This window comes from Petromyzon marinus, chromosome 18 (assembly GCF_048934315.1).
Source record: "Petromyzon marinus isolate PM22_M1 ecotype Great Lakes invasive population chromosome 18, UKy_Petmar_22M1.pri1.0, whole genome shotgun sequence".
Classification (NCBI taxonomy): domain Eukaryota; kingdom Metazoa; phylum Chordata; class Hyperoartia; order Petromyzontiformes; family Petromyzontidae; genus Petromyzon; species Petromyzon marinus.
In genome coordinates, this window is record NC_133684.1 from 9,298,732 (window position 1) to 9,313,401 (window position 14,670).

Genomic DNA, 14,670 nt, shown 5'->3' on the forward strand with positions numbered 1-14,670 from the left:
GAGCGGTAGCGTAGCATGGCCAACACCAGTGACGATTATCTGAACTGGTCCTGGGCCTCCGCTAAGTCCACTCAGCCTCAAATTAGTATCTAGTGCGGTGTGTAAATATCGCCACTGGGGAGACAAAGGGGGCTGGGGGTGATGCTGGCCACCCATCCCTCCCTCGTGTGCCGTGCCGACCTTCATAGATGCTCGCTAACAGCACTTGCCTCAACAGTCTGTTCAGGCTATACACCCACACAGACCCTCACACCCACTCACACCCACACAGACTATCACACTCGATCACACACACACAGACACTCACACTCGCTCACACACACACAGACACTCACACTCGCTCACACACACACAGACCCTCACACTCGCTCACACACACACAGACACTCACACTCGCTCACACCCACACAGACTCTCACACTCTCACACACACACAGACACTCACACTCGCTCACACACACACAGACCCTCACACTCGCTCACACACACACAGACACTCACACTCGCTCACACCCACACAGACCCTCACACTCGCTCACACACACACAGACCCTCACACTCGCTCACACACACACAGACACTCACACTCGCTCACACACACACAGACCCTCACACTCGCTCACACCCACACAGACCCTCACACTCGCTCACACACACACAGACACTCACACTCGCTCACACACACACAGACCCTCACACTCGCTCACACACACACAGACACTCACACTCGCTCACACACACACAGACCCTCACACTCGCTCACACCCACACAGACCCTCACACTCGCTCACACACACACAGACACTCACACTCGCTCACACACACACGGACTATCACACTCGCTCACACACACACAGACACTCACACTCGCTCACACCCACAAAGACACTCACACTCGCTCACACCCACACAGACACTCACACTCGCTCACACCCACACAGATCCTCACACTCGCTCACACACACACAGACACTCACACTCGCTCACACCCACACAAACACTCACACTCGTTCACACACACACAGACTATCACACTCGCTCACACCCACACGGACTCTCACACTCGCTCACACCCACACAGACACTCACACTCGCTCACACACACACAGACCCTCACACTCGCTCACACCCACACAGACTCTCACACTTGCTCACACCCACACAGACACTCACACTCGCTCACACCCACAGACACTCACACTCGCTCACACACACACGGACTATCACACTCGCTCACACCCACACAGACCCTCACACTCTCTCACAACAACAACCGCCATTCGCCACTAAGTGGCGGTGACGTCACCACGACGCTTGTGCCAGGCTATGTGCACCCTGAGGCCACGTGAAGTGTCGAACACCCGCTGGCAGGAGGTCACGGGGCAGACCCAGATGCCACGGGTCGACTGACTGAGATGACTGGCTGATGCACCACCTGTGCCCCCTACTGTGCCAACCTGCTGTGCTTTAGCCACCCGGCGCTCCGCTCGTTGTTCTGAGCGTCGCTCCTCCGCCCTCCGTTGTTGTTGGAGGGCGACTACCTCCAACTGCCCAATAGCGTCCTTCACGAGCCTCCTCCACAGAGGCCGATCTTGACACCGCTGGTACCAGTCATCGGCAAGTCCACTAAGCTCCACGTCCTCCTGTACCACATCACTCCATCTCTTCTCTAGCCCGTGCCGAGCCTGCTTAGCCCCCTCAATCCGGCCGAACAAAAGCTGTTTCGGCATGCGGTGGCTGGGCATGCGGGCTACATGACCCAGCCATCGCAGCCTTCCCCGCCGGAGGAGCTCACCGATGAGACCTTGCCCAGATCTTTCAAGGATTTGTGAGCTCCTCACACAATCCAGTCTGGTTAAACCCAGGATGGATCATAGGCAGGCCAGCCTAAATGTTTCTAACCGGCGAAGATGTTCCATTAGGGGGGTCCACGTTTCGCAAGCGTAGAGAAGGGAGGGAATGACCGTGGCCGAGAAGACCTGAAGCTTAGTGCGGAGCGACAGACCAGGTAGCTTCCACACAGCGTTACGCAACCGATGAAAAGATATTGCCGCTCGACTGATTCGGAGTGAGACCTCTGCTGTTAAACTGGAGCCGGTCATAAGCACACTGCCCAGGTATGGGAAACTCTCCACTCTCTCAACAACTGCCCCATCACCGATTGGGAGTTGTGGGGGTGGAGTGTCCGATGGTACAAAATACCCAGGCAGGTGCTTAGTTTTGGTGGGGCTGATGGTAAACCACGAGTTAAACTCGCTCACACACAAACAGACTCTCACACTCGCTCACACCCACACAGACCCTCACACTCGCTCACACCCACACAGACTCTCACACTCGTTCACACACACACAGACCCTCACACTCGCTCACACACACACAGACACTCACACTCACTCACACCCACACAGACTCTCACACTCTCACACACACACAGACACTCACACTCGCTCACACACACACAGACCCTCACACTCGCTCACACACATACAGACACTCACACTCGCTCACACCCACACAGACTCTCACACTCGCTCACACACACACAGACACTCACACTCGCTCACACCCACACAGACCCTCACACTCGCTCACACACACACAGACACTCACACTCGCTCACACACACACAGACCCTCACACTCGCTCACACCCACACAGACCCTCACACTCGCTCACACACACACAGACACTCACACTCGCTCACACACACACGGACTATCACACTCGCTCACACACACACAGACACTCACACTTGCTCACACCCACACAGACACTTACACTCGTTCACACACACACAGACTCTCACACTCGCTCACACCCACACGGATTATCACACTCGCTCACACCCACACAGACACTCACACTCGCTCACACACACACAGACTCTCACACTCGCTCACATCCACACAAACACTCACACTCGTTCACACACACACAGACTATCACACTCGCTCACACCCACACGGACTCTCACACTCGCTCACACCCACACAGACACTCACACTCGCTCACACACACACAGACCCTCACACTCGCTCACACCCACACAGACTCTCACACTTGCTCACACCCACACAGACACTCACACTCGCTCACACCCACAGACACTCACACTCGCTCACACACACACGGACTATCACACTCGCTCACACCCACACAGACCCTCACACTCTCTCACAACAACAACCGCCATTCGCCACTAAGTGGCGGTGACGTCACCACGACGCTTGTGCCAGGCTATGTGCACCCTGAGGCCACGTGAAGTGTCGAACACCCGCTGGCAGGAGGTCACGGGGCAGACCCAGATGCCACGGGTCGACTGACTGAGATGACTGGCTGATGCACCACCTGTGCCCCCTACTGTGCCAACCTGCTGTGCTTTAGCCACCCGGCGCTCCGCTCGTTGTTCTGAGCGTCGCTCCTCCGCCCTCCGTTGTTGTTGGAGGGCGACTACCTCCAACTGCCCAATAGCGTCCTTCACGAGCCTCCTCCACAGAGGCCGATCTTGACACCGCTGGTACCAGTCATCGGCAAGTCCACTAAGCTCCACGTCCTCCTGTACCACATCACTCCATCTCTTCTCTAGCCCGTGCCGAGCCTGCTTAGCCCCCTCAATCCGGCCGAACAAAAGCTGTTTCGGCATGCGGTGGCTGGGCATGCGGGCTACATGACCCAGCCATCGCAGCCTTCCCCGCCGGAGGAGCTCACCGATGAGACCTTGCCCAGATCTTTCAAGGATTTGTGAGCTCCTCACACAATCCAGTCTGGTTAAACCCAGGATGGATCATAGGCAGGCCAGCCTAAATGTTTCTAACCGGCGAAGATGTTCCATTAGGGGGGTCCACGTTTCGCAAGCGTAGAGAAGGGAGGGAATGACCGTGGCCGAGAAGACCTGAAGCTTAGTGCGGAGCGACAGACCAGGTAGCTTCCACACAGCGTTACGCAACCGATGAAAAGATATTGCCGCTCGACTGATTCGGAGTGAGACCTCTGCTGTTAAACTGGAGCCGGTCATAAGCACACTGCCCAGGTATGGGAAACTCTCCACTCTCTCAACAACTGCCCCATCACCGATTGGGAGTTGTGGGGGTGGAGTGTCCGATGGTACAAAATACCCAGGCAGGTGCTTAGTTTTGGTGGGGCTGATGGTAAACCACGAGTTAAACTCGCTCACACACACACAGACTCTCACACTCGCTCACACCCACACAGACCCTCACACTCGCTCACACCCACACAGACTCTCACACTCGTTCACACACACACAGACCCTCACACTCGCTCACACCCACACAGACCCTCACACTCGCTCACACACACACAGACACTCACACTCGCTCACACACACACGGACTATCACACTCGCTCACACACACACAGACACTCACACTTGCTCACACCCACACAGACACTTACACTCGTTCACACACACACAGACTCTCACACTCGCTCACACCCACACGGATTATCACACTCGCTCACACCCACACAGACACTCACACTCGCTCACACACACACAGACTCTCACACTCGCTCACATCCACACAAACACTCACACTCGTTCACACACACACAGACTATCACACTCGCTCACACCCACACGGACTCTCACACTCGCTCACACCCACACAGACACTCACACTCGCTCACACACACACAGACCCTCACACTCGCTCACACCCACACAGACTCTCACACTTGCTCACACCCACACAGACACTCACACTCGCTCACACCCACAGACACTCACACTCGCTCACACACACACGGACTATCACACTCGCTCACACCCACACAGACCCTCACACTCTCTCACAACAACAACCGCCATTCGCCACTAAGTGGCGGTGACGTCACCACGACGCTTGTGCCAGGCTATGTGCACCCTGAGGCCACGTGAAGTGTCGAACACCCGCTGGCAGGAGGTCACGGGGCAGACCCAGATGCCACGGGTCGACTGACTGAGATGACTGGCTGATGCACCACCTGTGCCCCCTACTGTGCCAACCTGCTGTGCTTTAGCCACCCGGCGCTCCGCTCGTTGTTCTGAGCGTCGCTCCTCCGCCCTCCGTTGTTGTTGGAGGGCGACTACCTCCAACTGCCCAATAGCGTCCTTCACGAGCCTCCTCCACAGAGGCCGATCTTGACACCGCTGGTACCAGTCATCGGCAAGTCCACTAAGCTCTACGTCCTCCTGTACCACATCACTCCATCTCTTCTCTAGCCCGTGCCGAGCCTGCTTAGCCCCCTCAATCCGGCCGAACAAAAGCTGTTTCGGTATGCGGTGGCTGGGCATGCGGGCTACATGACCCAGCCATCGCAGCCTTCCCCGCCGGAGGAGCTCACCGATGAGACCTTGCCCAGATCTTTCAAGGATTTGTGAGCTCCTCACACAATCCAGTCTGGTTAAACCCAGGATGGATCATAGGCAGGCCAGCCTAAATGTTTCTAACCGGCGAAGATGTTCCATTAGGGGGGTCCACGTTTCGCAAGCGTAGAGAAGGGAGGGAATGACCGTGGCCGAGAAGACCTGAAGCTTAGTGCGGAGCGACAGACCAGGTAGCTTCCACACAGCGTTACGCAACCGATGAAAAGATATTGCCGCTCGACTGATTCGGAGTGAGACCTCTGCTGTTAAACTGGAGCCGGTCATAAGCACACTGCCCAGGTATGGGAAACTCTCCACTCTCTCAACAACTGCCCCATCACCGATTGGGAGTTGTGGGGGTGGAGTGTCCGATGGTACAAAATACCCAGGCAGGTGCTTAGTTTTGGTGGGGCTGATGGTAAACCACGAGTTAAACTCGCTCACACACACACAGACTCTCACACTCGCTCACACCCACACAGACCCTCACACTCGCTCACACCCACACAGACTCTCACACTCGTTCACACACACACAGACCCTCACACTCGCTCACACACACACAGACACTCACACTCACTCACACCCACACAGACTCTCACACTCTCACACACACACAGACACTCACACTCGCTCACACACACACAGACCCTCACACTCGCTCACACACATACAGACACTCACACTCGCTCACACCCACACAGACTCTCACACTCGCTCACACACACACAGACACTCACACTCGCTCACACCCACACAGACCCTCACACTCGCTCACACACACACAGACACTCACACTCGCTCACACACACACAGACCCTCACACTCGCTCACACCCACACAGACCCTCACACTCGCTCACACACACACAGACACTCACACTCGCTCACACACACACGGACTATCACACTCGCTCACACACACACAGACACTCACACTTGCTCACACCCACACAGACACTTACACTCGTTCACACACACACAGACTCTCACACTCGCTCACACCCACACGGATTATCACACTCGCTCACACACACACAGACTCTCACACTCGCTCACATCCACACAAACACTCACACTCGTTCACACACACACAGACTATCACACTCGCTCACACCCACACGGACTCTCACACTCGCTCACACCCACACAGACACTCACACTCGCTCACACACACACAGACCCTCACACTCGCTCACACCCACACAGACTCTCACACTTGCTCACACCCACACAGACACTCACACTCGCTCACACCCACAGACACTCACACTCGCTCACACACACACGGACTATCACACTCGCTCACACCCACACAGACCCTCACACTCTCTCACAACAACAACCGCCATTCGCCACTAAGTGGCGGTGACGTCACCACGACGCTTGTGCCAGGCTATGTGCACCCTGAGGCCACGTGAAGTGTCGAACACCCGCTGGCAGGAGGTCACGGGGCAGACCCAGGTGCCACGGGTCGACTGACTGAGATGACTGGCTGATGCACCACCTGTGCCCCCTACTGTGCCAACCTGCTGTGCTTTAGCCACCCGGCGCTCCGCTCGTTGTTCTAAGCGTCGCTCCTCCGCCCTCCGTTGTTGTTGGAGGGCGACTACCTCCAACTGCCCAATAGCGTCCTTCACGAGCCTCCTCCACAGAGGCCGATCTTGACACCGCTGGTACCAGTCATCGGCAAGTCCACTAAGCTCCACGTCCTCCTGTACCACATCACTCCATCTCTTCTCTAGCCCGTGCCGAGCCTGCTTAGCCCCCTCAATCCGGCCGAACAAAAGCTGTTTCGGCATGCGGTGGCTGGGCATGCGGGCTACATGATCCAGCCATCGCAGCCTTCCCCGCCAGAGGAGCTCACCGATGAGACCTTGCCCAGATCTTTCAAGGATTTGTGAGCTCCTCACACAATCCAGTCTGGTTAAACCCAGGATGGATCATAGGCAGGCCAGCCTAAATGTTTCTAACCGGCGAAGATGTTCCATTAGGGGGGTCCACGTTTCGCAAGCGTCGAGAAGGGAGGGAATGACCGTGGCCGAGAAGACCTGAAGCTTAGTGCGGAGCGACAGACCAGGTAGCTTCCACACAGCGTTACGCAACCGATGAAAAGATATTGCCGCTCGACTGATTCGGAGTGAAACCTCTGCTGTTAAACTGGAGCCGGTCATAAGCACACTGCCCAGGTATGGGAAACTCTCCACTCTCTCCACAACTGCCCCATCACCGATTGGGAGTTGTGGGGGTGGAGTGTCCGATGGTACAAAATACCCAGGCAGGTGCTTAGTTTTGGTGGGGCTGATGGTAAACCACGAGTTAAACTCGCTCACACACACACAGACTCTCACACTCGCTCACACCCACACAGACTCTCACACTCGTTCACACACACACAGACTCTCACACTCTCTCACACACACACAGACACTCACACTCGCTCACACCCACACAGACCCTCACACTCGCTCACACCCACAGACACTCACACTCGCTCACACACACACGGACTATCACACTCGCTCACACCCACACAGACCCTCACACTCTCTCACAACAACAACCGCCATTCGCCACTAAGTGGCGGTGACGTCACCACGACGCTTGTGCCAGGCTATGTGCACCCTGAGGCCACGTGAAGTGTCGAACACCCGCTGGCAGGAGGTCACGGGGCAGACCCAGGTGCCACGGGTCGACTGACTGAGATGACTGGCTGATGCACCACCTGTGCCCCCTACTGTGCCAACCTGCTGTGCTTTAGCCACCCGGCGCTCCGCTCGTTGTTCTAAGCGTCGCTCCTCCGCCCTCCGTTGTTGTTGGAGGGCGACTACCTCCAACTGCCCAATAGCGTCCTTCACGAGCCTCCTCCACAGAGGCCGATCTTGACACCGCTGGTACCAGTCATCGGCAAGTCCACTAAGCTCCACGTCCTCCTGTACCACATCACTCCATCTCTTCTCTAGCCCGTGCCGAGCCTGCTTAGCCCCCTCAATCCGGCCGAACAAAAGCTGTTTCGGCATGCGGTGGCTGGGCATGCGGGCTACATGACCCAGCCATCGCAGCCTTCCCCGCCAGAGGAGCTCACCGATGAGACCTTGCCCAGATCTTTCAAGGATTTGTGAGCTCCTCACACAATCCAGTCTGGTTAAACCCAGGATGGATCATAGGCAGGCCAGCCTAAATGTTTCTAACCGGCGAAGATGTTCCATTAGGGGGGTCCACGTTTCGCAAGCGTCGAGAAGGGAGGGAATGACCGTGGCCGAGAAGACCTGAAGCTTAGTGCGGAGCGACAGACCAGGTAGCTTCCACACAGCGTTACGCAACCGATGAAAAGATATTGCCGCTCGACTGATTCGGAGTGAAACCTCTGCTGTTAAACTGGAGCCGGTCATAAGCACACTGCCCAGGTATGGGAAACTCTCCACTCTCTCCACAACTGCCCCATCACCGATTGGGAGTTGTGGGGGTGGAGTGTCCGATGGTACAAAATACCCAGGCAGGTGCTTAGTTTTGGTGGGGCTGATGGTAAACCACGAGTTAAACTCGCTCACACACACACAGACTCTCACACTCGCTCACACCCACACAGACCCTCACACTCGCTCACACCCACACATACTCTCACACTCGTTCACACACACACAGACTCTCACACTTTCTCACACACACACAGACACTCACACTTGTTCACACACACACAGACACTCACACTCGTTCACACACACACAGACACTCACACTCGCTCACACCCACACAGACACTCACACTCGCTCACACACACACAGACACTCACACTCGCTCACACACACAGACACTCACACTCGCTCACACCCACTCAGACACTCACACTCGCTCACACACACAGACACTCACACTCGCTCACACCCACACAGACACTCACACTCGCTCACACACACAGACACTCACACTCGTTCACACCCACACAGACCCTCACACTCGCTCACACCCACACGGACTCTCACACTTGCTCACACACACACAGACACTCACACTCGCTCACACACACACGGACTCTCACACTTGCTCACACACACACAGACACTCACACTCGCTCACACACACACAATCACACTCGCTCACACACACACAGACTCTCACACTCGCTCCGCTCGCCCACGGCGGAGGAAACTGAATGGCCCTCCAGACGGTGTGGCAGCACGAGGGACGAGTCTCCGCGCGCTTGCTCGTCCCTCGCCGGTGAGCGCGGGCGGCGGTGCCCCTCGGCGCCCGATACAAATCAAGTTTCCCCACACTCACTCTTTCACTCTCTCATTCTCGCGAGCGCCGGGCGGGGGTGGGGGGTGGGGGTAGGCGGGGGTGGGGGGGGGTCACGGGCACTAACGCACGGGCCCCCCCCCCGCCGCCTCTGGCCGCGCTCCAGCCCCCCCCCCATGCATTAATGATGACGCCGGCAAATATATTAACGGCGTCTCAGCTAATTTGACATTCCGTTTGGAGTGCCCCGCGTCGGCGAGAGAGCACGTGCTGACCGGTTAAACGAGGGAGGCGGGGTGCGGCGGCACCCGCGCCTCCCCTGTAAGGGGGCAGGCTGCCCTCTCTCCTTCCCGGCTAGGGGTAGCTGCCCCTCCTGCCCCCCTTCCTTGGACTCGCTCGGGGCGGCCGGGCCGCGCCCGGGGACGCGGGGGGGCGGGCACCGCCGCCGCGTACGGACGGACGCGGGAACGCCGGCGTGGCGATAGCGCGTCCCCGCTCTCTGAAGTGGGGATCATTTACGGTCCCTTTTCGGCCCGACGGCCAACGGAATTCGTCGGCCGACGTTCCGGCTGGGTTTGTGCTCCCCCGCGCTCGTCGCACGCGCCGGGGCCGGTTGCGCTGTCGCCAGCCTTTCAAGGGGTTCAAGTCGGTTCTGCGCGACCAGGTGGGGACTCGAGAGAGAGGCCGCGAGCCTCACTCGCGAGAGCGACCTGTTGTCGCAGAGATGAGTGAAAGCAAAAAAAAAAGAATCATTACATTTGAGAGCAACGAAGCAAATAGAAATTGGAAACGAGAACAAGCCGTCGCTTGCGATGCCAAAAATAAGTGTGACCGACTTTCTGCGATAGCTGTGTGTAGGGCGCGAAAGAAGTTCAACACTCACACGTATGATAGCTTGTGCAATAGCTGTGTACAGTAGCTGTGAACGCGCACACGCTACTGCACATGCATACACGCGTGATTGTGTGTGTGTGCGTGGGGAGCGGTAGTGTAGATTTTAGTGCATGAACCCGACGAATATCTGACCAGTCAAGGGCCACCCCTAAGTCGAAACAAATGAGAAGCTAGTATGATGTGTAAACATCGCCACTGGGGAGACAAAGGCGGTCGGGCGTGGTGCTGGCCACACCCGCCCCCTCGTGTGCGGTGCCGGCCTTCATAGGTGCTCACTCGCGGCACTTTCCCGAACAGCGTTAAGGCTACACGGGTGACCTTTGGTGTGTCTGTGTGTGCTGCGGTGGATGTGTGCATGCGAGTGTATGCATGGTGTATGTGAGCGTGCGGTTGATGTGTGTGCGTGCACGCGTACGCGCTGCGGTGGATACGTGCGTGTGTGTGCGTGCGTCCTTGTTAGCGCGTGCCGCGGGACGGGTGGTGGGTGGGGGCGTCGCCGTCCCCCCACCCCCACCTCTCTTTCGCGGCGCTGGACAGGAGAAAGTTTACTTTCCCCGCTTCCTATGGGCGCGACCCGGGGAGCGCGTGCGGCACGGCGTGCGTGGGACGGAGCGGGACCACCCCCCCCCCCACCCCCGGGGAAATCCGAAAACCCACTTTAGACGACAGAAAATCTCCAGGCCGCGAAAGAGCGCGTGTTTGGCGGGGACTCGGGGCTGTGTTTGTAGAAGCAGCGCGATGTATAATTCAGCGTTTTCATTTGCTCCGCGTCGCGGCCGCGGTCTCCGCGTCTGGTCGCATCTCGTCACTTGCCATTCACGACCGATGCCTCGCGAGGCCTGAATCTTTTATAGACGCCGCCAAATTCCCACGGCCGAGCGGGGAGGAGGATGAGGAGGCGGGCCCGTGTGCGCACGCGGTCCCTGTCTGGTCCCCCCTTACCGCTCCCCCGCGCGGAAAGGGATCGCAGATGCAGAAAAGGGGTCGACGGGGGAATTCTAATCACGAATCCGAGAGCGGGGGGGTCACCTTGGGGCAGGGGTGAGGGGGGCGGCTTTGACAACGGCGCGCGCTGCGGCCTCCACAAAATCTTGGGACGGTCACGTGGGTCAGGTGGTCTTGGGTTTGGTAGTGAGGTCATGGGGGGGGGGGGGGGGAGCACCACGGTGGCGAGATGTTAACTACCTCGCCTCGTATGCAGGAGGTTCGTGGGTTCGATCCCAACCCCGACGCCTTATATTGTGTGGAGTTTGCGTGTTCTCCCTGTGGCCGCGTGGATTTTTCTCCGATTCCTCAGGTTTTTCCATCCGCATTTAGAGACGAGCATTTAGAGTATTTGGCTACTCTACATTTCCACGCGAGATTGGTTGAGCCATCATTTGTGGCCCAGGTCGCTTCTGAAAAAGAGTTACATAGCTCAGTGGGCCTTGGATGGTGCAACAATAAAAAAAAGTTTACTTTAATGTGAATGGTGGTGGGGTCGTGGCTTCGGTCGTGAGATCGCATGTCAGATACGGACGACACACGATTGTCACTGTTACGTTATCCGGTTGTTGTGTTGGTTTCGTCTTTTTTTTTTACAAAACTGTTCTCCACTTTCCGTTTATCACCACGAGTGCGTACATCGCCTCCTCGCTCATTAGCATAACGAGGCACTCTCCTGCGTACACAACGAGCAGCCCGCGCGGCCCTCTTGAGCGATGTGCAGTGGGACGACGACTCCACACTCGCCACTCAACCCACACCACACTCGTCACCGGCACACTCACCAACCACTCGCGCTACACTCCCAATCACCACCTCGCACCCTTCGCTCCGCACTCAACACTCGCCCACCACTCACCATTCACACCACACCGCACACTAACCACTCGCCCTACACCACTCGCCCTTCACACACTCGCCCACTTCCTGCCCGCAGTCTACCCCCTTCAATTCGTGCGCCACGCACTCTCCACGCGCCTCCTCACCCCACACTCGCCCGCACGCCTCAGCCGCCCCTCGCCCCGCAGCTGCCGCCGCTGCCCCGGGGGCCATGCGGCCGCGCGAGCGTCTCGTAGCCCGAGGCGGCCGCGTGCCTCCGCTTTGTGATTGTAATGAGGGCAGTGGCGGTGACGCTGCCGCCGTCGTCGCAACGGTCGTCTCGACCGAGCATCAAAGGCGGAGCCGTGTTTGTGTGTTGGTGTTGTTCTTGTCTCGGGTGAAGTTTCACGCCGGGAACACAGAATCGCGCGCATCAATATGCAGCAGCCGCCGCGCGACGGTGCCGGCTGTGGGTTGTTCTTCACGATGGATCCTCTGATCACAATCATTAAGGACCTTCATGATGGTGGGCAGGCCTGGGAAAAGCCACGGGGCCGGGAGTCGGAGCCATTTCCTATTCACCTCGGGGGTGTGCGCGACAGGGATGCCCTCTGGCCCATTTAACTTCACAGGCGCTCCGCAGGGAGCACCTCCACGAACAGTCGCTGTTGTGGCTTTATTATTTACTATGCTTGCTCACGCGAGAAGCCCCACCGAGTCTCATGAAACGTCTTCAGGAGGACCCTGTCAAGTTTAACCAAGCTGGGTTAGGGTGAGGAGCTCTCAGAACTTTGAAAGATCTGGACACGGTCCCATTGGGTGAGCTCCTCCGGCAGGCGAGGCTGCGTTGCCCGCGTGCCCAGTGTTTGCCCCCAACAGTCTGACTTGTCGACAGAGGGGGTCGTCGTTCTCGTGACCACCGCGTCTGTGTGCGCATGTTCCCACAGGGCCAGTCTCTGCGGCTACCCAGGCTGCTCCCGTGACGGTGCCACGGAGGCCCCGGTAGTGCCGGGGCGCGTTTTGGCCTGCGCCCGTTGCCACCTCCGCTTGCCGGGGGCGCAAACACACGAGAGGAACTCGTGGGTGCCGCGGCTGCTCCTCACCGCCCTCCAACGCGACTTTGGCACCAGCTCCGCTCTCCTGGCACGCGCCCACACACCTGCTGAGCGGGTGGCACGGAGTTTGGGGGGCGACGGCGCTCAACAGCCTCGGTCGGAGCCTGGGCCCGGTGACCCACGCCTCTCAAACACCGCACGCACGTGGGGGTGAGAGCAAGCCCGTGGGGTTGTGGTGAAGGTGGGGACGTTTGGTGGTGTTGGTGGTCTGGGTTTCGCAGCTGTATTGTGGCCGTTATTTGGAGGGTGTTTTACCCGTGGTCGTTATGCGGGGAGGTGGATGACTCGGAGACGAGAATGCGATTAAACCGACACGGAGAGGTTTCCTTTACCCTGCGAGTCACTCATTTCCGGGGTCTCGTCACCCGGGGTGGGCGGGGAAGGGAATCGATACGTGGTTAGAGCGTCTTTCCTGTCGAAGTGGGTTAGCAACAGAATGAGGTTAGCCTTCAGAGCCATCTCGCATCCCAAAAATCACTTCCCCCCACCCCACCAGCATCACCACCACTCCAACTGCACCACCACTCGCACCACTCCCCCAAACTGCACCACCACTCACACCACTCCCCCCGACTGCACCACCACTCACACCACTCCCCCCGACTGCACCACCACTCACACCACTCCCCCCGACTGCACCACCACTCACACCACTCCCCCCGACTGCACCACCACTCACACCACTCCCCCCGACTGCACCACAGCGGCGCTGCTCCAAGACGCGTCTCCCGTTACCGCCCTGAGAGCTGTAAATGTGGTAATGGGGGCGACGTCCGCTGCCCTGCACTCGCGAGGGGGGCCCCTGCGACCCCACAAATCGGGTTACTGTGGAGTAACCGCGTTACTCCCGGGCGCGACAACGGACACCACTCGCACCCTGCCCGTGTATTACACATTCAGAAGACCGTATAGCCTTAGCAGACTTGGGGCAAGTGCTGTTAGCGAGCACCGAGGCCGGAGGAAGAGTTGGGTGGTCATTACCGGGTACACGAAGTAGAGGCTCATGATAAATTCTGACAAACTCGGGTTTGTTTCGCCAACCACTACACCATCACCCCCCACTTTGTCTTAGCACAAATATCCCCTGTATAGCCATAACAGACTGAAGCAAGTGCTGTGGGCGAGCACCTTGGGAGGCCGGCATGGCACACGAGGTGGTGTGTGGGGCAGCCTTTTATCTCCCCAATGGCAATGTTTACACACCGCACCAGGTACTCATTTTAGGCCGAGTTAACCTAGGGGAGGCCAATGA

The 14,670-nt window shown here is 57.9% G+C and overlaps 1 protein-coding gene across 1 annotated transcript in view; it reads left to right on the top strand.

The window, feature by feature from the left end:
• Positions 1-13,741, top strand: part of SLC10A7 (solute carrier family 10 member 7) — a 37,455-nt gene extending 23,714 nt beyond the window's left edge. Inside the window, exon 12 of the mRNA XM_032956364.2 lies at positions 13,251-13,741. Within this exon, the coding sequence (XP_032812255.1) occupies positions 13,251-13,286 (36 nt within the window). The 3' untranslated portion in view covers positions 13,287-13,741. The remainder of the gene's footprint in view (positions 1-13,250) is intronic.
• Positions 13,742-14,670: the final 929 nt, after the last annotated feature.